The sequence below is a fragment of the Vollenhovia emeryi genome, unplaced genomic scaffold (assembly GCF_000949405.1).
Source record: "Vollenhovia emeryi isolate VEMERY1.0 unplaced genomic scaffold, V.emery_V1.0 DF939197.1, whole genome shotgun sequence".
Lineage (NCBI taxonomy): Eukaryota > Metazoa > Arthropoda > Insecta > Hymenoptera > Formicidae > Vollenhovia > Vollenhovia emeryi.
In genome coordinates this window covers 853768-881354 of record NW_011967169.1, presented here as the reverse complement: position 1 = coordinate 881354, position 27587 = coordinate 853768, and the positions used below count along the sequence as shown (strand labels likewise).

At 37.4% G+C, this 27587-nt stretch overlaps 9 protein-coding genes and 1 long non-coding RNA gene across 12 annotated transcripts; 5 read left to right on the top strand and 5 right to left on the bottom strand.

Moving 5' to 3' along the window:
- The first annotated feature begins 198 nt into the window (after positions 1–198).
- Positions 199–479, top strand: LOC105562022. The gene is made up of 2 exons (XR_001008945.1): positions 199–408; positions 442–479. It is a non-coding gene; the product is annotated as an uncharacterized LOC105562022 (long non-coding RNA).
- A 380-nt stretch (positions 480–859) lies between these two features.
- LOC105562020 (nuclear pore complex protein Nup155) lies at positions 860–8723 on the top strand. The gene is made up of 27 exons (XM_012012501.1): positions 860–973; positions 1585–1744; positions 1855–1992; positions 2674–2770; positions 2866–3029; positions 3110–3243; positions 3319–3584; positions 3662–3912; positions 3985–4238; positions 4326–4499; positions 4599–4704; positions 4798–5006; positions 5157–5254; positions 5366–5558; positions 5640–5734; positions 5791–5887; positions 5970–6047; positions 6119–6315; positions 6401–6548; positions 6623–6858; positions 6933–7080; positions 7150–7248; positions 7330–7450; positions 7538–7648; positions 7742–7862; positions 7933–8055; positions 8245–8723. The coding sequence occupies exons 2-27, from the start codon at positions 1600–1602 to the stop codon at positions 8378–8380; spliced, it is 3939 nt and encodes a 1312-aa protein (XP_011867891.1). The 5' UTR covers positions 860–973; positions 1585–1599; the 3' UTR covers positions 8381–8723.
- A 733-nt stretch (positions 8724–9456) lies between these two features.
- On the bottom strand, positions 9457–10473 carry LOC105562019 (histone H2A-like). Its single transcript, XM_012012500.1, has one exon. It carries the CDS (start codon positions 10405–10407, stop codon positions 10033–10035), a length of 375 nt encoding a protein of 124 aa, XP_011867890.1. The 5' UTR covers positions 10408–10473; the 3' UTR covers positions 9457–10032.
- Positions 10474–12231: 1758 nt separating this feature from the next.
- Positions 12232–12889, bottom strand: LOC105562018 (histone H3). Its single transcript, XM_012012499.1, has one exon. It carries the CDS (start codon positions 12850–12852, stop codon positions 12442–12444), a length of 411 nt encoding a protein of 136 aa, XP_011867889.1. The 5' UTR covers positions 12853–12889; the 3' UTR covers positions 12232–12441.
- A 286-nt stretch (positions 12890–13175) lies between these two features.
- LOC105562017 (histone H4) lies at positions 13176–14940 on the top strand. Its single transcript, XM_012012498.1, has one exon. The coding sequence runs from the start codon at positions 13192–13194 to the stop codon at positions 13501–13503; it is 312 nt and encodes a 103-aa protein (XP_011867888.1). The 5' UTR covers positions 13176–13191; the 3' UTR covers positions 13504–14940.
- Positions 14941–15068: 128 nt separating this feature from the next.
- Positions 15069–15653, bottom strand: LOC105562016 (histone H2B-like). The gene has a single exon (XM_012012497.1). The coding sequence runs from the start codon at positions 15484–15486 to the stop codon at positions 15115–15117; it is 372 nt and encodes a 123-aa protein (XP_011867887.1). The 5' UTR covers positions 15487–15653; the 3' UTR covers positions 15069–15114.
- A 201-nt stretch (positions 15654–15854) lies between these two features.
- Positions 15855–17339, bottom strand: LOC105562015 (histone H2A). Its single transcript, XM_012012496.1, has one exon. The coding sequence runs from the start codon at positions 17256–17258 to the stop codon at positions 16884–16886; it is 375 nt and encodes a 124-aa protein (XP_011867886.1). The 5' UTR covers positions 17259–17339; the 3' UTR covers positions 15855–16883.
- Positions 17340–17496: 157 nt separating this feature from the next.
- On the top strand, positions 17497–18418 carry LOC105562014 (histone H2B). The gene has a single exon (XM_012012495.1). It carries the CDS (start codon positions 17537–17539, stop codon positions 17906–17908), a length of 372 nt encoding a protein of 123 aa, XP_011867885.1. The 5' UTR covers positions 17497–17536; the 3' UTR covers positions 17909–18418.
- An 835-nt stretch (positions 18419–19253) lies between these two features.
- Positions 19254–21978, top strand: LOC105562011 (glycerate kinase-like). Its single transcript, XM_012012491.1, has 2 exons — positions 19254–19598; positions 19698–21978. The coding sequence occupies exons 1-2, from the start codon at positions 19558–19560 to the stop codon at positions 21697–21699; spliced, it is 2043 nt and encodes a 680-aa protein (XP_011867881.1). The 5' UTR covers positions 19254–19557; the 3' UTR covers positions 21700–21978.
- On the bottom strand, positions 21891–27129 carry LOC105562012 (small G protein signaling modulator 3 homolog). Of its 3 annotated transcripts, none has more exons than XM_012012492.1 (15): positions 26904–27129; positions 26524–26705; positions 26055–26153; positions 25811–25974; positions 25535–25745; positions 25315–25445; positions 24995–25228; positions 24791–24885; positions 24555–24700; positions 24346–24443; positions 24098–24277; positions 23743–23853; positions 23177–23487; positions 22946–23106; positions 21891–22806 (listed from the first exon to the last, which is right to left on the bottom strand). In XM_012012492.1, the coding sequence occupies exons 1-15, from the start codon at positions 26970–26972 to the stop codon at positions 22614–22616; spliced, it is 2385 nt and encodes a 794-aa protein (XP_011867882.1). In that variant the 5' UTR covers positions 26973–27129; the 3' UTR covers positions 21891–22613. The 3 variants fall into 3 exon arrangements, with proteins under 3 accessions (XP_011867882.1, XP_011867884.1, XP_011867883.1); XM_012012494.1 differs by having other exon boundaries at positions 24098–24184; XM_012012493.1 differs by having other exon boundaries at positions 24791–24879.
- Positions 27130–27587: the final 458 nt, after the last annotated feature.

Sequence of the window (27587 nt, the reverse complement as noted above, 5' to 3'; positions counted from 1 at the left end):
TTTAAACCTTCACAGATTGCATCAGGCCTTACATTTACGCATAAACGCCCTTATCGACGCTTTAAAATTCAAATGCAGATTTGATATTTTTATTTTCATTGCCAAGTAACAGCAAAGTAACGACTCGTTACTTTTTAAGTAACTGTAACGCCTTACTTTTCAGAATTGGTTACTTGTAACTGTAACTAGTTACATTTTTAGCGAAGCAACTGTAACTGTAACTATTATAGATAGGACCTAAACCAAAGGTCGAAACGTTGTGAAAGCGTATTCAATAAGTGCGGGCCAGGTCGATTAAAATTTGAAATTTTTTTGTAACCAGATACTTTTATAAAGTAACTTTCCCAACCCTGATAATTATACCATTTTGTTAGTGATTATGTAAATTTACTCTTTACATAACTTGAGGTTCTTGTAATGTTACTCTTTACATAACTTGAGGTTCTTGTAACGAAAAAAAAAGAATTATTTTTTCAGTACAAAATTATTCGACTATGTAATTTCTTCAGATCAACTGTATCCTTTCTTTATCACTTTCCTTATCTCTATCCTTTATCTCTTGCAAAATTTGTAGTAGTTAAATATATATTGCTCTGCCTGATGAATTAGATGTGTCTGTGGATTATAAAATCTCTATCCAAAAAATATTTAGATTTTTTCAACATAAATTTTAAACATAAATGTGTTACTGAAAGCAGCACTACAATTAATTGAACGTTCAAAGGTTCAAATGCGCGCGCGGGTTCGTCAAAGTGATTGCGCGATTCGATGGGTCTGTTCTTTACAGCTGAACTGTAATATGCGCATGCGCACAAGTATGTACGTACTACGAGCGAATGCGCGACAGGAGTACCGTTGAAATTGAATTTATTCGAATGCGATGCCGGCCCGGCGCGTGTGAGTGCGGAGCGCGGTTGGAGTTACGCTTAATGTTTTCTACTCGCCTCGAAAGAATTGTAGCGCGCCCACGTAAGTATGTTGTTATCGAACACCTGCCGTAATTTACAGTCAATTCCTCCTACATTATTCTGTGCTTTCAAAAACATCGCGCTCTAATCTCTAGAAGAAATGCACGTTTTCCAATTCTAACCTATAACTCATCTTTCCTCTAAAATTCCCCGTAAAAGAGTAAACCAAACGAAAAATTTCCCTCTAAAATGGTGTTACTTGTCACACGATTTCGGCGTTGCCGAATCTTCGTAATTTTTAACTTTACTTTTTACATTAAAGATAGCGTTTTTTTCCTCGTGTCATTCAATATTAGAGGTAATTCTAAAGGAATAAAGAAAAGTTTATCTTTTTTCCCCACTTTTTGAGCTCTGTGGGTACGTTTCATTTACGCTTGCAACACTTGTTACTCCAATTACGCTTTAGCAAATGTTAAAGCTTGATCTACAATGTGCTCTTTGCGTTAAAAAAATTTATTTCTATTTTATACGAGCAAAATCAACTTGCGCAAAATTTTTAAAGGTATTTATTGGCTGTAAAATAAAGTGCTAAGTGGAATACACCTTATATGATACTCTCACTTATAATAGATTTGCGATCGTTTACATGTTTACATATATCGTCATTTTTTTTTAGTATTTCCTTTAGGAAATGAGGAATATGACGCTTACAGAAATGGAGCCACTAAAAATGCACTTAGATTCGTTAGAGATGGCTGGAAAAATGGTGGATAAACACATTATTGCGGACAGCAATTTTCCATCCTTAATTAATCTTATGCGATACAATGTGCAAGGTAAGTCGTACGTCGGCTACATAAAGAAATTTGTAAATCCAAAAGTGTAACTGTAGATATTAACGCCAATTTTGAGGATAAACTAACTGCGAGTAATGTACTTTCTACAGGTGGACCGACCGTTAGTGGTCTTGATGATCACGACTATCCTAATTTAAATGGCGCGTCGTTGACTTTGACAAATATTAATCAAATGAAGATACATAGCAAAATTCCCTTGCCTTCTGAAGTAATGGAACACTTTGGCCGTATCCTTTCTGCATACATTTTTAAGTAGTGAGAGCAAATGTTCTTATTGTGCATCAACGTATCATTCCTAAAATAGGTCACTTCTTTTGTTTATCGTCAACTTTCCGATTACAGAACAGGGAAAATTATTAAGTGACCCAACTGGCAGGTGGTTTATTCATTTAATAAAAATTCAACGTTTTAACCATCCAGATTGTGGCCCTTTTCAAGGAATACGTATACAAAACTCTACTGTTAGCCATTGCACCGTATTGACGTGCCTTGCAACACAAACTCCTTCAACCAATGGCCAAACAGGAGACGATAATTTTCAATTTTTTATAATTTGGACTTTTTTTCTATCATAGACTCGATAATGAGCTCAATTGAATACATAGTCCTTGAAAAGGACCACAATCCGGATGGTCAAAATGGATTTTTATTAAATAAATCATCTACCAATTGGATCGTTTAATAATTTTCTCTATTCGTTAATTATTTACTGGCAACGTTAAACTTTATTCCTGTCATTTCCAATCAAACACTCTCATAACTGAAACATGAAACGAGAGTTGAGACCTACCGATTAAGAATCAGCTGCTCTTATATGAAATCACGCATAATTTTTTCTTATATTTCTGTATCACGTGTGACCGTTTAATGAATAAGTCAAATATATTTAATCCTTAATAGAAATATAGATATGCAATGTCATTGCATGATGGGTCTTTTTACGGAAATTTCGAAGGCGTGGCTTACAATCGACAGCGATATTTATCTGTGGTCGTATGAAAATGAGTGAGTACTGAATTTTGAATTTTATTGACAAGTATTTATATAAATTTATATGTTCAGAACTGAAATGCGTAAACTTTTGTTCTAAAATTGTACAGGTCTGATGTCGCTTACTTTGATTGTTTAAACGAGACTATTATAAGCGTAGGTTTAGTAAAGCCCAAGGCAGGAATTTTCCAGAGTTATGTCAAGTACTTATTGATTCTCACGACAACGGTAGAAATAACCATTCTTGGTGTTACGATACCTGATGATGGAGGAGGTAATGATCATAATTCTGTATTCGTGTCCGTTAATAATCACCCTCTGGATACAATCATTGTTCTTTGTGTGTATTTGTAGAAATGCAGTTAGTCCCAGAACCGATCTTTACTGTTACAACTGATGGAATAGGAATCACTACGATTGCTAATACCAGTAGCGGCAGGATATTCCTTGGTGGAAGAAATGGATCGCTGTTTGAGATATATTATCAGGTTGAAAATCTTTACAACCGAGATTTATATTTTATTGCTCTAAATCTTTACACTAATGGGTGTTTTTTTTTGCAGGCGGAAAGCAGCTGGTTCGGCAAACGATGTAAAAAGGTTAATCATTCGGAAGGTCCATTGTCATTTCTAGTACCGTCGTTTGTCACCATGGCTTTATCGGAGGAAGAAGCTATAATACAGATATCTGTGGATGATTCACGTAACATTTTGTATACTTTGGGTGATAGGGGTACAATCACAGTTTGGGATATTGATAACGGTGGCGCATCTAAAGTCACTTCGTTATCTCAGGCTTCCCTGGTACAAAATACTGTCCATGTTGTTAAGTAGGTAATCTTTTAATAGTTTGATGTAATATTAACTAACTAATGAATTACGAATCAACGCAACTTTTTTCTTACAGAACTCTGGATAGTAACAATTTTCGACCTCTTGTAAGCATATCAGCCATAATGGAATACGAATCGGTACACTTGAATTTGGTTGTTGTTGCGGCAACGGGAACTCGTTTCTACTTCAGCTGCACTTCTGTTACAAATCCCTCGAGTAGGCCACAAGGTTTACAATTGATACACGTCAGATTACCACCAGGCTATGCTGCAAATGCTCCAGTAATGAGACCACGAAAAGTACAAATGGCATATTATCGAAAGGGTAAATTATTTTCTTGCAATACGTCGTGAATAACGCGTTTAACGTGACTTGCCGCACTCTAACATTTTCTAGGTACCCTCTTCCTTGTTTGCGGTGGTGACACGGAAACTGCATGGTGTTTAAGTAACGATGCTTATCCATTCACAAATTTCTTGGCTGAAACACAAAGTATCTTGCCTCTTGATAGTCCAGCTTGGGCTATGGAGGAGATCATAAGAGATTCAGCTATACATATAGAGAAGCAAAGCAGTGCTCAGGGTGAGCCTCCTCTGTTAGTGCGCCAACATATGGAACCACCAAGAAAATTTATATTTTTAACAGCACAGGTATCTAATGAGTACATTCTTATCTATATTTATATGAGACATGCGCATACATTGTTTATTATTCTTATTCTATTCGCTTTGTTACAGGGAGCGTTAATCTTAATGCAAGTTCGTCCTGTAGATATATTGAAACAGCTTCTTTTAGAACAACGTGGGCCTGATACTGAAGTAGTGCGCGCATATTTTCAAACACAATCCTTGGAACAAGCTTGTGCTACATGCCTAATCTTGGCGACGCTCGAAAGTTCTCAAAATGCTCAGGTAACGGCATATTTTTTACACACACATTTGTATAATTTATAAAACTCGCACACACTCTCTCTCTAATAATAATGCATTAATATGTATTTTTATTATTAGTTGTCGGAATGGGCAACTCGTGCATTCTTCCTACATGGTGGTCAAAGAATAGCAGGGATTTATCCATCAATTGATATGCATTCTAGCTTTCCTACCATAAACCCAGGTATCTTATTGTTTCTTATAGTATAGGATTAATTAGGATAAATCTCCATATAATATTCGATTTATATTGAAAATAAATTTCAATACATTGCAGATTTACGTACGTCTACGCCTCGAGTGCCAAGCTTTGATTCTAGAGTTCAAACCTTTCGATCACCTACGCAAATGGGGCTCAGCACAGACATTGGTTTGCAACATTTCTCCGCCAAACATAGTGGGTTATACTTGTATGTAGGAAGAATACTTCGTCCTATATGGAATGTAAGATGTATAAAACAAGAAACGATAAATAATAAAAGCGTGGTAAGTGATATTAGATAAAGATTGTTAGTGAACCTAATTTTTTAACGAATTTCTCGATTCTTTGAACTACTTTGAGACAAATTATGTTTAAGTTAAAGTCCCAAAAATAATAATATTTATAAGTCATAGGTATTACTTATCTTTTTTCAGATATCCAGTACAGTACCAGCAACGCAAATAGCTTGGATTTTAGGTCACTTGCAAGCGTTAAAATCTTTCTTGAACAAAAATACACGTATTACAAAACAGTATGTATTTTCTAAAATATAAGTCTTTGATATAATACACAATTATTTTATTAGCATAATAAGGTAATCAGTAAGTCAATTAAGACTAAAACCAAGTGTATACGTATACAGGCAAAGCACAAGTAGAGGTTTAACAGATGGTTTTGAAACGACAATTCAAAGTCATTTTCAAGAACCAATTGTGGAAGAAAGAAATTCGTTGGATGCTTTAAAAGTTTTCATCACTCATGCTTGCGAGGTTTTGGGTTTATGGAAAATATTATGCGAGAATCAGCTAAATAATATCATCAACTGTCTATCAAAGGTTATTATTTAATTTTAATTACATTTTTTTTAAAAGCTGGTTTTTATTTTCATGATAAAAATCTATGATTATATCTTTCAGGATCAGATTACTCAATTTTCTACAGCTACCTTTAGAGACTTGATACTAATAGGCCACGAAATATCCTCTCTACTCATTGTTCATTTGATTGATAGGTAAGTTTGCGAATTTGATAAAAGTAGTCCAGTAATTTACAGTCAATATTTTTTAGTTATCTTGGGGATAATGCATCGGTAGATTCCGTAAGTGCGAAATTAAGAGAAGTGTGTCCCAACTTATATAGAACTGAAGATGCCGTTTGCTCCAAGGTATAATACGAATGTGTTATCTTTTATTCTATAGTTATAGATATGAACATTTGTATAAATATAACCATCTTTATAAATTTAGGCAAATGAAATTCTGCTTAAAGCAAAAGGCTGCACTAATCCTGAGGAAAAAGAACGTTATCTGCAATCTGCTTTAATGGTATGTTTTAATATTATTTGCTCAACGCAAGACAATGTTTAATTTTACTTATTTATTAAATATGTATACAGCTTTGTAAAGAGGTAGCACCCAGGTTGAATTTGAATGCAGTGTGCCAGCAGTTTGTTGCATGTCAATTCTACACGGGTGTACTTGAATTATGTATTTGTTGTGCGGAAAGGATAGATCCCAATAATGCTGCTTCGCATTATTATAAGAACAACGAGCCCATAGAGGATCAAGAAGGAAATCTGGCTTTTACAAAGCGGTACGTGACAACAGTGTATACCTTTATACATGTATTGATAGCCACGAGTAATAATTTAACGCATTTTTTTGGGTTATTTTTACAGTTTAGAGATTTATAAGGAATTTACCACCATGTTGGATCACTTGTATCATCAGAGCATCTCTAATCCTTTAACACCAACTATACCGAGCAAGCCAGGACCACCTTTACAAACGGTGTCAAATACTATAGTAATGCCGGCGAAAGAAATTGTACGTAGTGTAATGTAATGTAATATTTTTAATTATTCGAAATACTTATTTGAAATATATTTTTTCTTTGTTAGTTACACGAGATCATAGACGATGCACTGCACGCACCGTGTGAAACTCTCCATTCTTCTATTTATACTTGGATGATTGATAGAGGACTTCACGGTGAATTAGTTGCTTTTGCTGCGCCTTCGCTAGAAACTTACCTCAATCGTGTCAATGCACCTGAATTACTTTGGCAATTCTATGAAAGAAATAAGAATCACGCTGCTGCAGCAAAAATCTTGGATTCTTTAGCCAGCAAAGTCGGGTATGTACACATATTACTTATAATATATGATTCTTTTGCAAAGATATTAAAATTTTTATTCGTTTTTTGTACAGAGCGGAAATATCGCTCTCAAAGAGAGTTGAATATCTAGCACGAGCAGTTGTATGTATGCGAAGCGATCAGACTGGATATGCTCCTTATCTTGGAATTTTTTTACGTGAATTGGAGGATAAATTGGAAGTAGCTAGAATGCAACAACAGGTATATTTCAAGCTTTTCATTTTAGGGTAGTACATTTAGAGTATTAATTATTTATCGTTTGTTTAACAGATACTTGAGATTATCACCAATCGGCAAAACCTATTTGATACGATGATAGTTACAGATGCAAAATTGAGATTAAATTCTTCATTACTCGACATTACACAGGTTTGTAATTTTGATAGATATATTTCACCTCTCTTTAAGTATCATTTTCCTGGAAATTCTTATGTATAACATTAATTACAGTTATATGAAGAATATGCAGAACCCTTACAACTTTGGGAATGCAAACTGGCTATAATTCATTGCTCTGGTCATCAAGATGACATGTTGATTAAAGGCATTTGGACCAACATAATTGATAACGGTATACAATATATACATTTTACATACATATTTATAACATTGTAACAATACTTTTTTGAGCTTTCCAGTGAATTCTTAATGATTACAGAATTAGAAAATGCAACAGAACCATCGAATGAAGATAAAATGACCATCTTGATGTGTAAAATTAATTTACTTGGTCAAGAATACATTGGATCGCCATATTGTTTTCCACTTGGTAATTATTTCATATGTGTATTTTTATTTCAAGTCGATAATATAGTTTTATTACAATGTGTCTTTCATAAATTCTTTTATTTTCACATTTTAGATTTTCTAGTAAAACAACTGGAAATGAAGGCATGTAAATATAAAGTAACTAATACTAGTATTATAACTTCTTTTTTGGAATTGGGAGTGGCAATGGAAGATCTTTTAGACATCTATGATAAGTAAGTTGATTAAATTCAAATTTCTGGTGTTACAAAGTGTTTACTTTATACATGAATTGTCTGTCTTTAGAATGATTGGTAAAAATACCCGTATTTGGTTAAATGAGGGCAATGAATTTCATCTAATCGAATCAACAGCGAACTTGGTAAATCATTTCATAAAAAATATGACCGTAATGAATAGTTTTGTCAGGTGAGTAGTATCTACAGAAACTCCGATTTTTTGCAAATTAAATAAAATATTTTAAAGCAAGAAGAAAAAGGGAGCAAGACCTAATTTAATTTAGGTGTACACAAAGAAATGTTTTGTTTTTAGTCGCTATCAAAATTGCAAATGTTAAATATTACTCGACACACTAATTTAAAACTTGTTTTATTGCAGGAGAAAGATAATAACAAAGTGTCAGGATGTTATTTCCAAGTGTTTAACAACTCTCTTTAGTAAGCCTAATGGTGGAGAACTTGAGAGAGAAATATCAAATTTGCGTTCAATCCAAAGTATATTGAACCGTATGTGAAACCACTTTGGTGAAGAAAAGCACACACATATATGCCATGCATAACTTTTCTTTCTCGTGATAATGTATGTGTATATGTACATAAACATTATCATGAGAAAAAATGCAAATCTCGTGACTTGTAAGCTATTTGATACTTATTCCTGACACAAAAAGCAATGCTATTTATGATACCACTGTTAAATAAATTAATTGCTCAACTTTTATGAATGTTTATCAAGAAATATACAATTTAATCCAGGCAGACTATTACTACCCAGTCTTTTACAAATACACATGTAAATTCTAACAATCACAATACTGTATAGTGTATACTAATAATATAAATTGTCGAATATGTATATGATATGTGTTTGTATGAAACTACTCCTTTATATAATATTTTATATGACAAGTACCAGATGTGCGCCTTATACAAATAGGTTGGTGGAAGCTGGTAAAATAAAATCATACATTTGATGACACAAGTACTATTTAAAATGAGCTTCAAAACTATATTTAGATACTGTCTTCTCTGATTTAATTTCAAAGTAGAAAAGTAATTGTTAAAATATGTTTGCTATTATTTCACTTATAAATTAACAGTTAATTTTGATAGGAGGAAAGTTACTCAAGAGTTAGAAGATACTTTTTGTGGAGTACTTTTGTGGGATTTCAAGAATATATTTGAAAACAATATCTGTCTTGAATAATCAGATCTGTATTATATAATTCTAACATTTTATTATTTCTTAGGACACGTGTTACGTGTGAAAAGAAACAACTTGGATTGGGGACCCTAGATCCAAACCCAAAGGCCTTCTCATGCTTTTTATCCCTATTGCTTCTATATAAAGTAGTTTTTAAATTTACAATTTGCATAAAACGTAGAAAAAATAAAACTTGAGACATTTATATATTTCTCTACATAATTGTTTTCCGTTAAAAAGTATGTACATACATATAGGAAAGTCCCCGATTATAAGATAGGTTTCTAGTATGAGATAGCAAGTTTGCAACATTCAAATTCAATCACAAATCTCTTTTCGTGCAACTATTACACAATCTAACAATAAATTTTTTATTTAGAGATGTAGATTTCACTCCTAGGGCAATAAATTCATAGTGGAACCAACAGATGATGCGTATCGATGTAGTAGAAAGTGTAGAAATCCCGCTCTCTTATTAGGATTCTATCACAATAGGCGATTTCCTCTACGTTTTAGGTTATACATAACAGTTTTAGAGCCGGGGTTGTTTCAATCTCTTGTAAATTAACATAGAGTTAAATCAAATGTCTTATTGCTAGTTTTTCCTTCAAATTAGACGAAGATGGACGTTTAATTTAACTATTAGTTAGGTTAGGTCACAAAGTAAAACTGCCTTCAACAACTTACAGATTCAATTTTTAACGTAACTTGCGAACTCTTTTCTATCATCTCGGAACTGAGAAGATGGAACTTCCCGAGCAAGTCTTCCAAGTGCTCTTTCCTGCTTCAATATTGATTGATATTTTTTTATAAACTATTGCGAGATAAAAAGTAAGGGACAAATGTACACGAAACAGACGAGATTGTGCTATCGTACGAATATTTGGGGCCCTGAAAAGGGCCATTTGTCATTTCTAGCAACAAATTGCATGTTGCATGTCGTATCTCGTAATCGGTTCACGATTACGCCTTCTTCTCGGTCTTTTTCGGCAACAACACCGCCTGAATGTTCGGCAACACACCACCCTGGGCAATGGTGACACCAGAGAGGAGCTTGTTCAATTCCTCGTCATTGCGGATAGCGAGCTGCAGATGTCTCGGAATAATCCTAGTCTTCTTGTTGTCACGGGCGGCGTTGCCGGCCAACTCCAGTACTTCAGCGGCAAGATACTCCATAACCGCAGCCAGGTAGACCGGTGCACCGGCGCCGACGCGCTCGGCGTAATTTCCCTTCCTCAGCAACCGATGGATACGACCCACGGGAAATTGTAATCCGGCTCGGTTGGAGCGGCTCTTCGCCTTCCCCTTGATCTTGCCTCCTTTGCCACGTCCGGACATCCTGAGAATGCTCTGATAAAGCGTCAAACACCTCGATGCGAACCGTACGACGGTAGAACACGTTCTGGCTCCGCCGGCTTCTGTGGCGGCTATTTATACACAATTGGGTCGCTAACGTTGGCCAATGGCGTGCGAGCGATGCTGCCATTGGCTGAATACCGCTACGGCAGCTGCTCGTACGTTTCTCTTGAATACACTGCTGAAACTTGTGTTTCTCATTTCCATTATTTCAGAGAAAATGTTAATAAATAAAATATAAATGACGAAAACGATGATTTTGAAATTAACAATCTAATGTTCCCATCAGTGATGAATATGTCGCGTCGGCAAAATATACCTTATAGTACTCTTTTTATTATGACAATGTAAGCACGATTGTTAAAAGTTTATTAAATCTCAGCTAATTTAAGAGAGCTTCAACTGTAAGAATATAGGTTTCAGAATATTTCAAGTTAAGTTCGGTCCTTGGACTTCAATTATGCCAATAAAAGAAAACAAAATCATTGCAAAACTTTCTTTATTACAATAACGTATATAGACAAGTGATTTAAAAAAACATTACGTTTATATTACCGGGAATTTATTACACCGCACTCTAGTAATGCCGAATTAATGAAAATTAAATTAATTGCTATATAAAAACACTCGTTTTACTATACTGCGATAATTGCATGGCTGTACGTAAGAGTTTTTGGAATTGTAGTAAAAATGCATTTAAATTAAACTTAATTACAATAATAAATTTAATTTAAATGTATATTTCTATATACATTTTTCTGGAATATTTGATATATTTCTTGAAAATAATTTTTACTTAACCCAATATTGATTTCAAATTTTTTCAGTTGTTAAAAACAATTTTTAAAAGTTTTGCGTTGATTTTGTGCTTGTCTCGATACTTGCTACGATTATATTTGAATCTTGGATAATAAAGTTTGCAATCGTTTAGCGTAAGTAAATTCAATTTAGGAAGCTTTTATAGAGAATGAAACGACTTTCTCAAATGTCGACATCATATAAGTAAATGTAAAGGACATGTACATATAAAGGATATAAATAGAGCGTTTACGAAACAAAAACTCAAGGCAAACTTTAGATTTAAATTTACTATTAAAATCATTAATTTATTATAAAAAAAACATATGGACATAGTTGTTTACGTCTATTTCTTATTTTTCCTATAATTAATTGGAGAATTATCATTTTCTTTCGGTAGGGCTAGATCTTGATACTCCAATATTTCTTCATGAATTTCTTATACTTTTTCCAACTCATTGTCAGTAAACTGCGTGCCGATTATTTGTCAATCTTAAAACAACTTTTTCTTATAACATTAAATATACTTTGAAGTCTTATTTTCCAACGTTTGGGAAGACAAGGACTCTTGAACGAAATTTAAGTCAAACAGTTAGCGCATAAACGATGCATCTGTTCTAACAGTTTAATAAAGTTATGCGCTCTCAGTTTCTGCTTTAAAGAGTAGCACTACTTTTTGTGCTAAGAAAATTATAAAAATAATGCTAATTTTTCACTATGAGGTTGTGCAATGGTAATCTCATATGGTTTTGAGCCGAAAGTTAATCGAAGATAAACATTTTTATATTAAAATCCACTAAATTCATGCTTGAACGTCAGGCATAGTCAACGAAAAAGTACAATTATATGTACATTCAAATATAGAAAATTTGTGATATACGAATATATGAATCTCGCTAATTTGTAAACTTCAGAACATTTATGTCTTCGTTAATAGTAGTGCTGTTTATAATAAATTGTAAGCTTCAATCAATTTAAATTGAAAAATGACTCAAACCTTCAAATTTAAATTTTACATTTCATATTTTTGAAAATCCGACGTTAAGTTAAACTCGTCTCGGACACAATTTGATCGACAAGTGTAATCCTAGATGTTACAAAGAGCAAGTATAATTTTACAGCGATTACAAGTAAAATATGCGTAAACGGTCGATATCCTTCGAGAAAGATTGTTGGCCCTGAAAAGGGCCGTTTATTAATTTTAAAAACTTGTTGCGCTTATGCTCTCTCGCCACGGATACGACGTGCCAATTGGATGTCCTTAGGCATGATGGTAACTCGTTTGGCATGAATAGCGCACAAGTTCGTGTCCTCGAAAAGACCTACGAGATAGGCCTCGCTGGCTTCTTGCAATGCCATCACAGCAGAGCTTTGGAAGCGAAGATCAGTCTTGAAATCCTGAGCGATCTCACGAACGAGTCGTTGAAACGGCAATTTACGGATCAATAGTTCCGTACTTTTCTGATAACGACGGATCTCACGCAGGGCTACAGTACCGGGCCTGTAACGGTGAGGTTTTTTCACACCACCGGTAGCCGGGGCACTTTTTCTTGCAGCTTTAGTGGCTAGCTGTTTACGAGGCGCCTTCCCTCCGGTCGATTTACGAGCCGTCTGCTTGGTACGTGCCATCGTAATAGACTTCTGATGCGTCTGACGAAGTAACAGAGAGCTTCCAAGTCGGATTGCGAGTTCTGTCGAAATTCCTCTATTAATATAGCGTACCAGCGAATACGCGTCGCACGCGATTGGTTAACGTCTCAAGAGTGGGGCAAGTTATGCCTATGACGGATAGTGGCCGGAGAGAGGGGATAGGCGAGGAACGGAGTACGTTCCTATTGGCTGTTAGAGCGGGGTGGGGAGCACCGCAGCCAGGGTATAAAATTGGTCGCAGTCCGAGCGAGCATCCAAAACCGCTTGGTTCGTCCTCGAGTACACGCACGTACGTACGACGATCAAAATCGAGTCATCATGACTGGCCGCGGCAAGGGAGGAAAAGGATTGGGAAAAGGAGGAGCGAAGAGACATCGCAAAGTACTTCGCGATAACATCCAGGGTATCACCAAGCCGGCCATCCGTCGTCTGGCGCGTCGTGGCGGAGTCAAGCGTATCTCCGGATTGATCTACGAGGAGACTCGTGGTGTGCTGAAGGTGTTCCTAGAAAACGTTATTCGTGACGCGGTCACCTACACCGAGCACGCTAAGAGGAAGACTGTCACTGCTATGGACGTCGTCTACGCCCTGAAGCGCCAAGGAAGAACTCTGTACGGCTTCGGCGGTTAAATGTAGACTATTTTTACTATGTTCAAAAAACGGCCCTTTTCAGGGCCACAAACATTTCGAACGTTAAATGTCTCTCGTTATAGCGATTAAAATTTCCTTCGTATATTTCACTAGGAAGTTCTCATACGGTTATTACTTCGTTACAATTTTGCACATTTACTTTTTGGGGCTGTTAGGAAATAATTCGCCTGATGCAAAAGAAACAATATTTTTCCAAGATAAAAGTAAAGGATGTCTAAGTATGTGATCTAGTTACAAATATTTTCTATACTTTTGCTTGTAATAGTTTGACTTTGCAATTCTTAAGTGTTTATATCGCGAAGCATTTTCAGTACGTAACGTTCGTTGAGTGGAAAATTATCTTTAAGATAATATAGTGATGAGCAAAATTGCCGAGTACTGGCGAAAAAACGTGCTCGCCTGCAGCAACTGGCTGATTGCGATTACGATGTAGTTATCAACAATAAGTTTCAAATGATGAAATTCTCAAATATATATTACACATATTAAGTGAACTTTGTTAGAAGGGCTTGATTCTGCACGTTCTAGATTGACTATTTGGAATGGAGGAGAATGCGTGGTAGAATTTTCCAGTTAAATTTGATTATCTTCTAAAAAGGACGGAGAATAACCTTAGAAATTTTTAGAGAACATTGTCATTTCCTCGTCCTGTATTTTGAAGTGTTATTTAGGCTGCGAACGTTTCAAAGCGTTGTTCTTCTTTCTTTATTAGAAGGAGAATTAAATCTAATAAAATGTACAATCTAACGAATGATGATAGAGTGGTAATTTTTCATCAAGAGATTTGAAAATCTGAATCTCCTTTCTCTTTAGCTAACATTCTTGTGAAAGTAATTAGAAAATAACTAATATACAATAGATACATCCTATTAATAATTAGAAGTTCGACAATGCTTGAATGTTAATCTATTCGAGAGGTCGTTACTTTAAAATATTTATATGACAAGAATAGTTCCGTTAAAGGTCTTCTTACGAATCTGAGGTATAGGAATAATTTCAATTCTAAATTCTATTAACTGAAAGCTTTTAAAAATAGTATCAAATGACATTTGTTAGCAATAAATAAAGCAAAAGATTAAGAAAAAGATATACGTAAGACTGTTTTAGAGTAGAGCATTTAAAACTTAATAATTTACATATCACATATTAAACAAGTTATATTTGTTAAAATTATTAAGTTTCTCTACTTAAAATATTGTTTTATGTACAGCTTCTTTCTTAACCTCTTAGAGTAGAAAAGTGCCTTTTCGGTCGAGCTAGATTTTTATAGTATTTACATAATCAAGTTGATGATCGACTTTATGACCATTCTTTAACCGTTCTACCGCTGCAGAAAAATTTATTGCGTAAAATATGAACGGAACTCGAATCTGAATGTAATTTCAGTTGAAATATCAAATGTTTCTTTGCATAACGATAAACAATATAAGTTTCTGTAATGCTTCAAAGAGATTTGCGTTGTTAAAAACGACAGGGTAGGAACGCAGGATACACGGGGAAGTATTGTGAATAAAACGCGAGATTTCCATGTTTTAAGCATTTGTTGGCCCTGAAAAGGGCCGATATGGATGTGCAATGTGAACGAAATATTCACTTGGAGCTGGTGTATTTGGTCACTGCTTTCGTGCCTTCGCTAACTGCGTGCTTGGCCAACTCGCCGGGCAAAAGAAGCCTCACAGCAGTCTGTATCTCACGAGACGTGATGGTCGATTTCTTGTTGTAGTGCGCCAGTCTCGATGCTTCAGCGGCAATTCTCTCGAACACGTCGTTAACGAAGCTGTTCATGATGCTCATGGCTTTGCTGGATACTCCGGTATCGGGATGCACTTGCTTCAAAACCTTGTAGATGTAGATGGCATAGCTCTCCTTCCTCTTCTTTCGCTTCTTCTTGTCGGTCTTGCTAATGTTCTTCTGGGCCTTTCCCGCCTTTTTCACCGCTTTACCACTGGTCTTCGATGGCATGATGAAATATCAGCAAAACTGCGTTGTAGACTCGACGAGGTATAACTGTCGATTGAGCGCTCGACTCCGGATTCACGCGTATATATACGAAACGGAGGTGACGCGCAGCAACCAATTGCATCGCGCAGTTGGCACCGACTCGACCTCATTGGTCGAGCTCCGTGTCGTCTGTAACAGCTGCCTCACGCTTTCGACGTTATACTGGAGCAAGTTACAGAATACACGAGCCAAACATCGTACGGGGACAATTTTCTAACAATCCAATAAAATTCATATCGTTATAACAAAGCGCAAGAAATATCCAAATTGCTCATTCGGTTGAGCTGGATAAAGTTTGGAAGGACTCGTCGGCCAAATGTGTATTTCAATTCAACAATTGATTTAACGAACATGCTACGAAATTACATGTATTTTCGATGTAATCATATTGAAACGAATTATGATCTTGTAACAAAATTATACGATCTCGCGATGAAATTCAAGACGTAAATTAAACGAATCGTATTTCATGAAGCACTGTCTAATCTTACAATTAGCTATTTTTACTAATTATGATGAGAACAATTTTATTGTCCAGAGTATGTGTAGCGCGCGATTCTCTCTAAATAAATATTACAATTAAATTCATGGTATAAACATTGTGTAAGCGGTACGGAATAGTCGCGTTTCTTTGTACGATATTTGATGAAAACAATGGCAGGAACACTTCTCTTCCAACGCCATTTCGTGATACATTGTGCTCACATGATGTGCCTTAGTCGAATATGAAGCCGTTTCCCGATATTTTACTGGATAAATATATAAACGCAAGTGAGACACAAGCAACTGCAAAGGTTTAAATCTCATATACCATGTTACCTAAATTTACAAGCCGAGCACAATCAATTTTAGAGAAATAACGTTATAGAAAACATAATCCACATTTGTATAAAAGCACTTCTATAACGTTCGTTTCTACCCCCAATACAAATAACTTTGATCTCCGTATAAATTACTTATCTCTCATATTCGTAAAACTAGAAAAAGATGTAAAGTTGAACAGAGATTAAAGTTAAGCTGCGCTGGTAGAAACGGGCATAAAGGTATCGAACTGAAGATATTAAATTTCTAAATAAAATAAGAACGAAGAGCACCGAGCCAATTTTCTAACCTTATATACGAAAATCTTCACGGATATTCTATTGAACAAGTAACAATACGTGTGCAATGTTGAAATCGATTTCACACAGGACTACTAATCTACTATGTGTGCAAAGCATCATTTTTAAAGTTGTAAAAGAGAAAACGGAAAATAGTACGAAAACACTTAAGGTTAAGGATGCTAAACAAGACTGTTCCTTCGTCATAAAATTTTGTGGCCCTGAAAAGGGCCATTTGTGATGGATGCCGGATTATAATTATGCTTTCTTCTCAGTCTTCTTGGGTAGCAACACGGCCTGGATGTTCGGAAGGACGCCACCCTGGGCAATGGTCACGCCGGACAACAGCTTGTTCAACTCCTCGTCGTTGCGGATGGCGAGTTGCAAGTGACGGGGAATGATCCTGGTCTTCTTGTTGTCACGGGCGGCGTTGCCGGCCAACTCCAATACTTCAGCGGCAAGATATTCCATAACCGCAGCCAGGTAGACCGGTGCACCGGCGCCAACGCGCTCGGCGTAGTTTCCCTTCCTCAGCAATCGGTGAATACGGCCCACGGGGAACTGCAGTCCCGCCCTGTTGGAACGAGACTTCGCCTTTCCCTTGACTTTGCCACCCTTTCCACGACCAGACATGTTGCTCGGCTGACAGGTATCCTTCGTTCGAGAGAAGCAAGAGGATTGTGACGCTCCGCCGCAATGCGCCGCTACTTTATACTCCGCGACGTCGGCGCCGTCCACCAATAGGAACGGCCCCCCCACCAATGCTCGTCTCCCAGCCTTCCGATTGGTCCGCCGGTGGCGACACGAACTAGTATATATAGGTTGAAGTCGCTGCCGTGGCGTTTACTCATCCGCACATCGTGGACGCTGTACGTGGTTCCATCCGCAAGTAGCCTTCCGACTGTACGAAGATGCCTCCTAAAGCGAGTGGCAAAGCCGTGAAGAAGGCCGGCAAGGCCCAAAAGAACATTAGCAAGACCGACAAGAAGAAGAAGAGGAAGAGGAAGGAGAGCTACGCCATTTACATCTACAAAGTACTGAAGCAAGTACATCCGGACACTGGGATCTCCAGCAAAGCTATGAGCATCATGAATAGCTTTGTCAACGATGTGTTCGAAAGAATCGCCGCGGAAGCGTCGAGATTAGCGCATTACAACAAGCGCTCGACTATCACCTCCCGGGAGATACAAACCGCGGTGAGGCTCCTGTTGCCCGGCGAATTGGCGAAGCACGCGGTCAGCGAAGGCACGAAGGCAGTGACCAAGTACACTAGTTCCAAGTAAATTGGAATTACCTGCGACATCTTAAACGGCCCTTTTCAGGGCCAACAAGAATCTCGAACGTCGAACACGCATTGGTTTACGCATCTTTTAAGTCTTTCATTTCCTGCGACGCCGTTAAGTAATTGCTCGAGTTGTACGAGACGGTTCTAGCTTTTAAAGAATTTTATCTCAACAATATACAACAGCTTCGCCTGTTTTTCTTGCCACTGACCTCTTTCTTTGTTATGTAAATTCAAATTTTGCTCGTGTTGTAACGATTAAAAGTTCGTCCAGCGATCTTTACTCGAAATGTTTTAAATGCATCTACGAAAACGAAATATATCGACGAAGTAATTCTCAATTTAGTTTTGGAGAGTACGTTATTTCTGCATTCACAGGCCTCGTTACAAAACCGAAAGCAACTAACATTCCATAAAATGTAACAAATAGAATCAACAGTAATTTATAGACAGAACACAAATAGAATTTTGTAATAAAGAACTGTTCTCTCTCTCTCAATCCAGCTTGTATATTGATAGTATTAAAATTACAATCGGGCCATTTTATTTCCAATCAATAATATTAGAAAGTCCCCTATTGCGATAGACTTAATATGACATAGCGGACTTTCTGCTAAATTAATAGGCATCATCTGTTGGTTCCATCATGAATTTATTGCCCTTGGAGTGAAATCTGTTTAACGGACAGTTGATAGTTGGGTCATGTAATCGTCGCGAAAAAAGACGCGATTGAATTTGAACGCTGAAAATCTACTAATACAGGACTTTCCTCCACGTCTAATCTTTCTAGCAACATAAAAGATCGCAAGTACGATTGTATTGATTTTAATTCACTTCTCTCAGCGGCTGCTACAATTGCAAATAGCGTAAAATATATTCGTTAAGCCTGATCTACAATGTGCTCTTTGGTTCTAGAAACATTCTGTCTTATATAAGCAAATGAAAACGCATTAAAAAATTTGTCGACAACGTACCAGCACATTGCACAGATTAGGCTTGAAGCTAGGAAGCAGGAAACAAAATCGATTCGAATCCAAGCAAATAGAGGATAAGTGAGTATAAAATACTCGCATAACTGAGTGACTCAGTATCACTTGAGTGTAAAGGGAAAGCAGCTATTAGCTGCTCGGATATAACGTCATTAATGTGAGTCTATTAAACTCACTAAAGCACACGGTCTTGATCGTGTGCAGAAACTCGGTTAAATCCGGTCGAATCTCACTTCTCAAGAATCAAAAGGAACATGCATTCAACTGAGTTATGACGTCACAAGTGAGATTTATCTGAGTTTTCATGTAAAAGGAAAGCAACTAATGTGTTGCACTGCAATCTCTCCGAGGGCGGACATTTCAACGTTGCTGCAATTTTGCAATCTTGCAACGTAACATTTCTGCAATCTTTCCGTGCTGTGTAGGTAGTACACTCCGCTATACATCTTTCGCGCGACCCTGCAGACACGAGTTAGAAAATCACCTACACTTTACGGGATACAAAAGTATCGCGATGTTATTTCGAATTGAAATATTTCGTAATCGCGTGACGCGCGTAGAGAGCACAGCGTGAAAAGCTAGCGATAAAAGAGAAAGATGCCGCGACAGTTATCTCGCCAAGTCTCACGTCGCGGTCGATGCACTCAATTAATCGATCGCGATGCGACGGAGACTGATACTTGGTAGATTCGTCTTGCATGGGTAAGTGAATCTTTAATGTTCACCCAATGCAATCTAACGTCTCGGTGGGAGGGGGAGCCGAAGGGGAGCGTTTCGTTTATGTTCATCTTGACTTTGCAGTCGTTCGCTAGCTTTTCGTCCTAACCTCTCAAAAATCTCCGCGTGTTGTACTACAAGCTCGAGTCGCGCTATGAACGCAACGGAGACGAGATTTCTGTCGGAGTCGAGAGTCGATCTGCGGGATATCTTTCGTTCGGCCGTGAAGGCGGTGTCGCCGAGCGAGATGATAAGGAGGAGGGTGAAGCTCCGCGGCGACGCACTGCACGTCGACGAGAGGAGCTTTCCGCTCAAGGGCGACGTTTATCTCGTCGGGTTCGGTAAGGCGGTCATGGGAATGGCCGTGGAGCTCGAGCGGGTGCTCGGTGGCGCCTTGAAGAGAGGCATCGTCAGCGTCCCGAGCGTCCCGGGCTCCGCCGGGTTACGCGGCAGCCGAATAGAGTGTCGCGAGGGCGGCGTCGACAACCAGCCCGACAGCAGATCGCTCGACACCACGCACGACATTGTCGACCTGGTCGAGGGATTGACCGAGACGGACACTCTCGTGGTGCTGGTGTCGGGCGGAGGCTCCGCGTTGCTGTACATGCCGAGGCCCGTCCTGGACTGGGAGGACAAGCTGGAGCTCTGTAGGAAGCTGCAAAATGCAGGCGCCGACATCGCCGAGCTCAACACCGTCAGGCAGAAGCTGTCCCTGGTGAAGGGCGGCGGTCTGGCGCGCATGGCCTATCCCGCGTCTGTCGTCGCGCTGATACTGTCCGACATCGTCGGCGATCCTGTAGACTTGATCGCCAGCGGGCCTACCGTTTACAGTCCAAGATCACCGGAGAAGGTGATCGCTATATTAAACAAGTACAACTTGTATCGGTCGCTCGAGGGTGATTTAAAGGCGGTCGTAATGTCCAGGGAAACGTTTAACGACAGACCGCTGTTAAATCCTGCCAAACAGTTCAAACACGTGGCGAACATAATTCTAGGGAACAATACGGCGGCTCTTGAAGCCGCGAGCCTCGAAGCCTCGCGCAAAAAGTTGACTCCAATAGTATTGAGAAGCGACGTTACGGGAAATGTGCAGGACGTTAGCGCGGCATACGTTCACGTGACAAGTCTGATATGTCTGGTCCTGCTCAATGACCTGGGGAGAGAAGAATTCTACGACCGAGTACGAGCTACGCCGATACTGCCGTTATCTATTGCCAAAGTCGACGAGATCTTTCGTTGCGCCAGCAATCTCGGTGGTATAGTTTTAATCGGAGGCGGAGAACCCACGGTTGTGGTGACGGGCTCGGGGAAAGGCGGTAGAAACCAGGAGTTGGCTTTGCGCTTTTCCTTGGATTGGCTGGCGAAGATTAAAAGTGACCCGCGACTTGCCGAGTACGATGTAATAATGCTCAGCGCAGGCACCGACGGTCAGGACGGTCCTACTGACGCGGCAGGTGCATTTGGTTACCCTGCCATTGCGCCTGTAATGCATGATCTTTACGCAAAAGTTCAATCTATGGCTACTGAGGAAAATGCACGGACATGGAACTCCCGCGAACGACAAATGAGTGGACTTGTAACACAGTCCAGTGTTGAATCAGAGGGAGATCGTACTGCCAAAGAGTCACCTCGAGATCATGTTGAACATATTGATAATTTAGTATTAAAGACAATGGAAGTGGAACGCATGTTACCCGAGAATGTTTTAAAAGAAAGCGATACGTACAATTTTTATTCACGCTTCAGAAAGGGAGCGGATTTAGTTAAGACAGGAAGTACTGGCACCAACGTTATGGATTTACATTTTATTTATATAAAAAAACGCCCGTGCAAGTGCGAGATCGATTCCTCTGACAAACCGACATACGAAGAAGATATCTTGGACGTACACAATTTGCACATTGACGCGATGACCATTGAAAAGTACGAGGCTGCACGTGCTCCCTCAAAGCTTGACAAAGACGCGCTTTTACAAACTTCGCCTTTAATTACTGAAGCTAAAGAGAAAAAACCGTTTTTTAATATAAAAATCATTGATGAAAATTTCACAGACCCGTGTTGTAATAAAAAGCATAAACCTGATTAATTACAAAATACATAAAGAATGCATTTATGAGAAATCCTACACACTATTACACGTTGTACGAAACAAATTTATTCCTTTGAAAGAAATTAAGTAACTCACATTGTAAATACTAAAAATTTTCTATATACATGTACAGGGAATATCTCAATTATCAAAGGCTCAAAAATAAATTTCTTAACCCAACATGCTCATTACGCTTCAAGATATATGACAATATATATTCTCTTTACATACATAGAGATATCTACAGAGATCGTACAATATATATTTTTATATGTGTATTATACTGTTTGTTTATTGTATCAATATACAATTTCTTATTTTGTGATAAAGAAATATAAAACTAACATTTCATAAAGGAATATTGCACAATAACATTTATACAACTAGACACGCGATATAACTTTTTTCTAATACTTTCTAATATTTTTATTTTTCAGACATATTTCTTTTCGAAGCTATTAATTATTTTGATAGCTACAGAATTACTATTTGACAGAAATATTACTGTAAAGCTTCTTAAAATATCATTTACTTGCATGTATAAAAAAAGAATTTATATATATATACGTAGGATTTCTTCTATCACAACTATTTATTCTGTATCTGTGCAATTAAATAATATAAACTTTCTTTAATAACATCTATTATGTTATAATGATAAAAACGAGATTTTTCATTTGTACATTATGTTTCTTAGTCATTATCGTGCATTAAACTTGAAAATTTTAGATGATAAAAATCTCTTCGATTTTAAATACTGTTATTTATAAAAATGTTTTAAAATTAAAATATATTTAAATATATTCTGATCTTCCTTACTATACTAAATTAGAGACTAGAAATGGAAAATTAGATCCCGAGTTTTTGGACGAAAACCAGAGTAGTGGTATAGACTTATTAACTATCTTATGCTAAAGATCCCAACTAAATAAGTGATGTTTGACTAGCATATCGCGAACTCCATCTTTTAAAGGCTGTGATTGTTCCTTTTTAGGCGGTAGTTCCCAGTCGGGATTCAAATTGAATGCAAATTGGCTTAATATTCGTAATTCGCATTTTATCTGCACCCAACCTGGACTATTTATGAAGCTCCACGGATGATACCTAAATTACATTTGGGTATTAGCACATTAATTATACATGTTATATGTATATGTACATAGTAACAGGAAGCATATGTATGCTACTATTCTATAATACATACATACACACATAGGAGATATTTATACACTTGTGTACTCACCACTTTTGTACTACTTCTACACAGGAACATAAAACTTCTAACCATAAATGAAGCACTTGTTCGTTTAATCCGAGACAAATGAGAGAACGTAATTTCACATCCATTTGAGCATGTGCATTGTCATGTGTTAAATTTACAGATTGAACGCAGCGATATAATAACTGGAAAAAAATGTCCTTTACTATTTACTGAATATACACGAGACCAATGGTAGTGAAGAATCTGTCATACCTCTTCTGGTGTTAGAACTTTGCCGTCTTCATCCAACCTATATGTTTTGCACAGCACCAATCGACTATAAACAGAATTGAAGTCTCTCGCCACTTCTCTGTGGGAAGCTTCTTCTATAAACAGCCACGGGTGACACGGCCCGCCCAAAAATGACGGTCTCTTCATTCCATGCTCGAGTACTGCTTTCACAGTTGGACACAACGTACCCCTTACCAAGTCCGTAACAGCTTCACTAACCGCATCGTCTCCAGCACACGTGTATTGTTTACTTCGTTCATCCAGCAATTCTACAAACTTTGCGGGAAACCACCCTAAAAGTATATTGTTAGATTAATACAACTGAATATCATATTTACAAGATAAGAAAATAATATGAAACTTTGATCATCTGTGTACGACTGTTAACATATATTACAAAAATTGCAAAAAATGACAAGATTATTACATAAAAAAATCATTTGAGACAGACATTATTGTTTGCAAAAACTGACAAGAGTTATAATCATAAATTCATTTGATCGCAATACTCAAATAACACCGTAACATTTCTTTCGTAAATGTATTACCTCTCAATCCATTTAGTTCTCCTACCCAACAATGCTCATCTTTTTGACTAATGATCGTGATTATATCGTTCTTTCGGAAACCAAGCTCATCGTCATCGTGCCTTTCAAAATCTGCAACAAGATTAACTTATTTGTAGAAGAGCGCATTTTTCAAATTACTTAATTTGATAAATCACGCGACTTTTTACCTTTGACTATTAAAAGTGTATCGCTATATATCGAATTTTATTCACCTTATGTCCATTTTCACCGTCATTTAACTATGATCTCAGTTTTAATTCAGGCTTTGTCCCAATTGTAAGATTAATCTCTCCTTAATTATATCGCTATGTAACAATAGAAAAGATATTCGTACCTAATAAAGCTTTTGCTCTTCTTTTCCGCGTCAGTGATACATTGACGTAATTATCATGATCTTTCGCATGACTCTCCATTGTATAATCTGCTATGAGAACAACATTATTTAATTTTGGATCAACATTTATGAAATGCCTTGCAACTTGTAAAACAGCTTCCCTTAGGTCGACAAGAATTTCTGAAAATTCACATATAAAATTATATAAACATAAATTTAATTGACAATTCTACATGGCTGTATATTACCTGTTTGACGAATATTCTTGGACTTTGCATCGTCTTCACTATCATCATTTCCAAATAAAATTGTTTGCAACATTGATTTGTTCCGCTTCATTTGACGTCTAAAGTCCAACCACAAAGGATTATACAAAGAGTTAACAAAATATTTCAATTAGAATATTTGTTAGTTATTAAATAGGAAATGGATATTATGAATTTTTCACCACTTATACCTATTCAAATGTTGTTTCGGCAAGTTCGGTATCGCATCAGGATTTCCTACCAGTCCACCTTGATCAGTCATTAAATAAGCTAAATGACGACGTCGATGAGTCTCGACTAATACATCTGTCAGTGACCCACTAACTTCTAAAGATACCTTTAAAAAAATGGGGATGTATCAAATATATATTAAAACAGTTGGGCTTTGTCATAAAGTGTTTCGAAAATTATATCAAGACAAACATACATTGAATAATTGGTCCACATCATCAATGTCTCCTGGTATATCTGAGAGAGCGTTAAATATTTGTGCAGAGTTCTCCAACTGTTTTAAATCTGTTTCTGAAAAAGCATTGAATAATGACACGCGCTTTATATAAAATTCAATGATATAAGATACTCTACATCTATATCAAATATGTATATGTATTGAATACACAAATACACACACCTTTTATTTTCAACATTCCAAGTGTAATTTGAAATAAAACTATGGATCCATCGAAGAGAAACATATCCCATATTCGTAATAATATTTTCATATGCACAACTGATGCAAACAAAGTTAGAAACCAGTGTAGAGATATTAGACTTAATTCTATGTCGTGTTGCACCAAAACGTGATCTATGTCAGGAAGATAATTAGCTACTAATGTGCGAAGTACTTTTTGGTCAGCTTGAATACCTGTGGAAATGATAATTATAATTTATTACAACGCACTAAATTTTCATCGACTTGGAATATTTCTCAAAATTGACAAAATGTGTTACCCAACAGTGTTGAAGAGTAATAAGAAGCTGGTAACAAATCTTCTACTATTGTTGCCATCATCCAGAATGCATCTTCTTCTTCCAAAAGTAATAATAATGATGCTGCCATTGTACCCGTGCCTTGGCAGTAACTTGATAGAAGCAGCAATAAAAATTAAATATTAATATCATATATTTAACTTAATAACAGTCTTAAAATTAATCGTATATTTTTCCATACCCAATGTCAGGATATAGCCAAGCTAAGGCACGCATAACGCGTCTTAAACGAGGTATACCAGTACTATGGAGGTGGCTGAAACATGCATTGGCTGGCATAATGCGAAGGAGATCTTTCTCTATTTGCTTATTGGTCATTAGAGCATCGTTACTCGAGGCTTTCACTATATCTTTATACATTATCTCTGATGAACATTTTTTCTGAAATGCCCCTGTAATTAAAAGAAAAATGTATTTTCGTAACTCGTCGTCTGACATTTATATTTTTGTTTTATACCTGACATACGCATCCAAATTTGCGGTCTCAAGGAATGGGGTATACCACGGCGAACCATTTCACGTAGTTTATCTGTACGTGGTAGACTCCGGTCCATATTTTGCCAGGAGAGTTCCGCCACTTCTTTATTATGGCTGAATTCCAAGAGAGCAATCCATTGCAATCTGAAACAGCAAATTTAATTCAATTTTTCAACTTTTTATAACTCTATTTTACGTATGTGAAAGAAATATGATTAATCGACCTGTGTTGAGGATCTTCGACAAATGGTACTCCTAGTAACTTTTTGGAATTCTGTTCAGGGCCATCTTCTTCTTCCACGCGAAAGCCAAACTCGTCAAATCTAGGTCGACAGAACAGTCATATATATTATTTTACAATACTATGTGTTTCCTATCTTTTACGAATCTCAAAGGAGTTTTACATGTTGGGATAGTATTATATTTGTCGCGCGACCAATTTTTCAAGCGTGTCGATTGGCTGCTGAATAAAATTTCTAGATAATCGAGAATTTTCCTATCCTGCAGGCAATCAACACACTTAAATAATTTGTCGTACAGCAAATTTTTTAAGTGAGTCAATTGGCTGCAAGATAGTAAAATTCTCGAGTATCTAGAAATTTTCGATTCAGCAGCCAATCAAGACGCTTAAAAAGTTTGTTGTACGACAAACGTAATACAATATTAGGCGTACTTGATACATTTAAGCTTCACCTATATTCAGGCTGGGAATTTGGATCGTCGGGCTGGTTCAATTTAGCTAGAATATCTTGCGGCCACATGGATGGAGTTAATGCTGAAAATGGACCACCCGGCGCTGGCGACAAGGTCTCGCCGCACAGACCTCCAACTTCTACCTCGACCTCATCTTCGGAGACGGCTGTTTCTAATTTTTTCTGAAACGCACAATCGTATTTGACAAACATAAAACACATTTTACACGGTGATCGAACCATTGTGAGCCACCAAGAAATGATTTGAGCGGCGAGGTGTTGCCCGGACACGATTCCACATGTTATCGCGCTTATCAGTCTCGCACAGGAGTCGAGCGTCGACCGAGCCTCGTAATGAGATTCGACCGCGCGAATACTCACGCCGTGTTCGTCTTTCCCGATGTAACCGTCGTGATCGCGGACGTTGAAGAACGACTTGGCCAGGTCCATGGTGCATCAACGGTCCTCGTTCGCGGTTTCGGCTCCGTCAACGTGTCAGATCCCCATTGACAATAACGACCCGTCGTCAACAGTCTGTCAGTAGCAGTCAACAGTCAACGTCGTGCGTCACAGCCATAAACATAGTAAGAATCAGAGAGAAACCTGAGAGCGGCCACCGGAAGTCTACTAGCTCAGAAACAGAATTGTGCCCCCTGACAAAGTGAATGTCAACTACGTCCGTTCACTCAGTTAATTAAATCAATTAATCGTCCTTACGCTAAATAACCTAACGGTTGACAGCGTTCCCGCAGAGGGAAAATAAAAAAAAATTAATCGTCCTGACTTTGTATTATTTAGAATAATAGATGTATGACGATCACCAATGACCAACCGAGGCAACTGCAGATTTTAATATTATGAGCCGATGAGCCACGCACGCATCATTATCGACGGCAGGTAAATCGGGCCGATAAGTTAGGTTGTTACTACGCGAATAGTCCGCATAATTGCTGTATGCATGTATGCAATGTATGTATGTATGTATGTACATACATACACACGGCTCGGCTCTAGCGCGCGTCCAGTTAGTATACATACAGGGTGAGTTTTAGTACGTGAACCAGT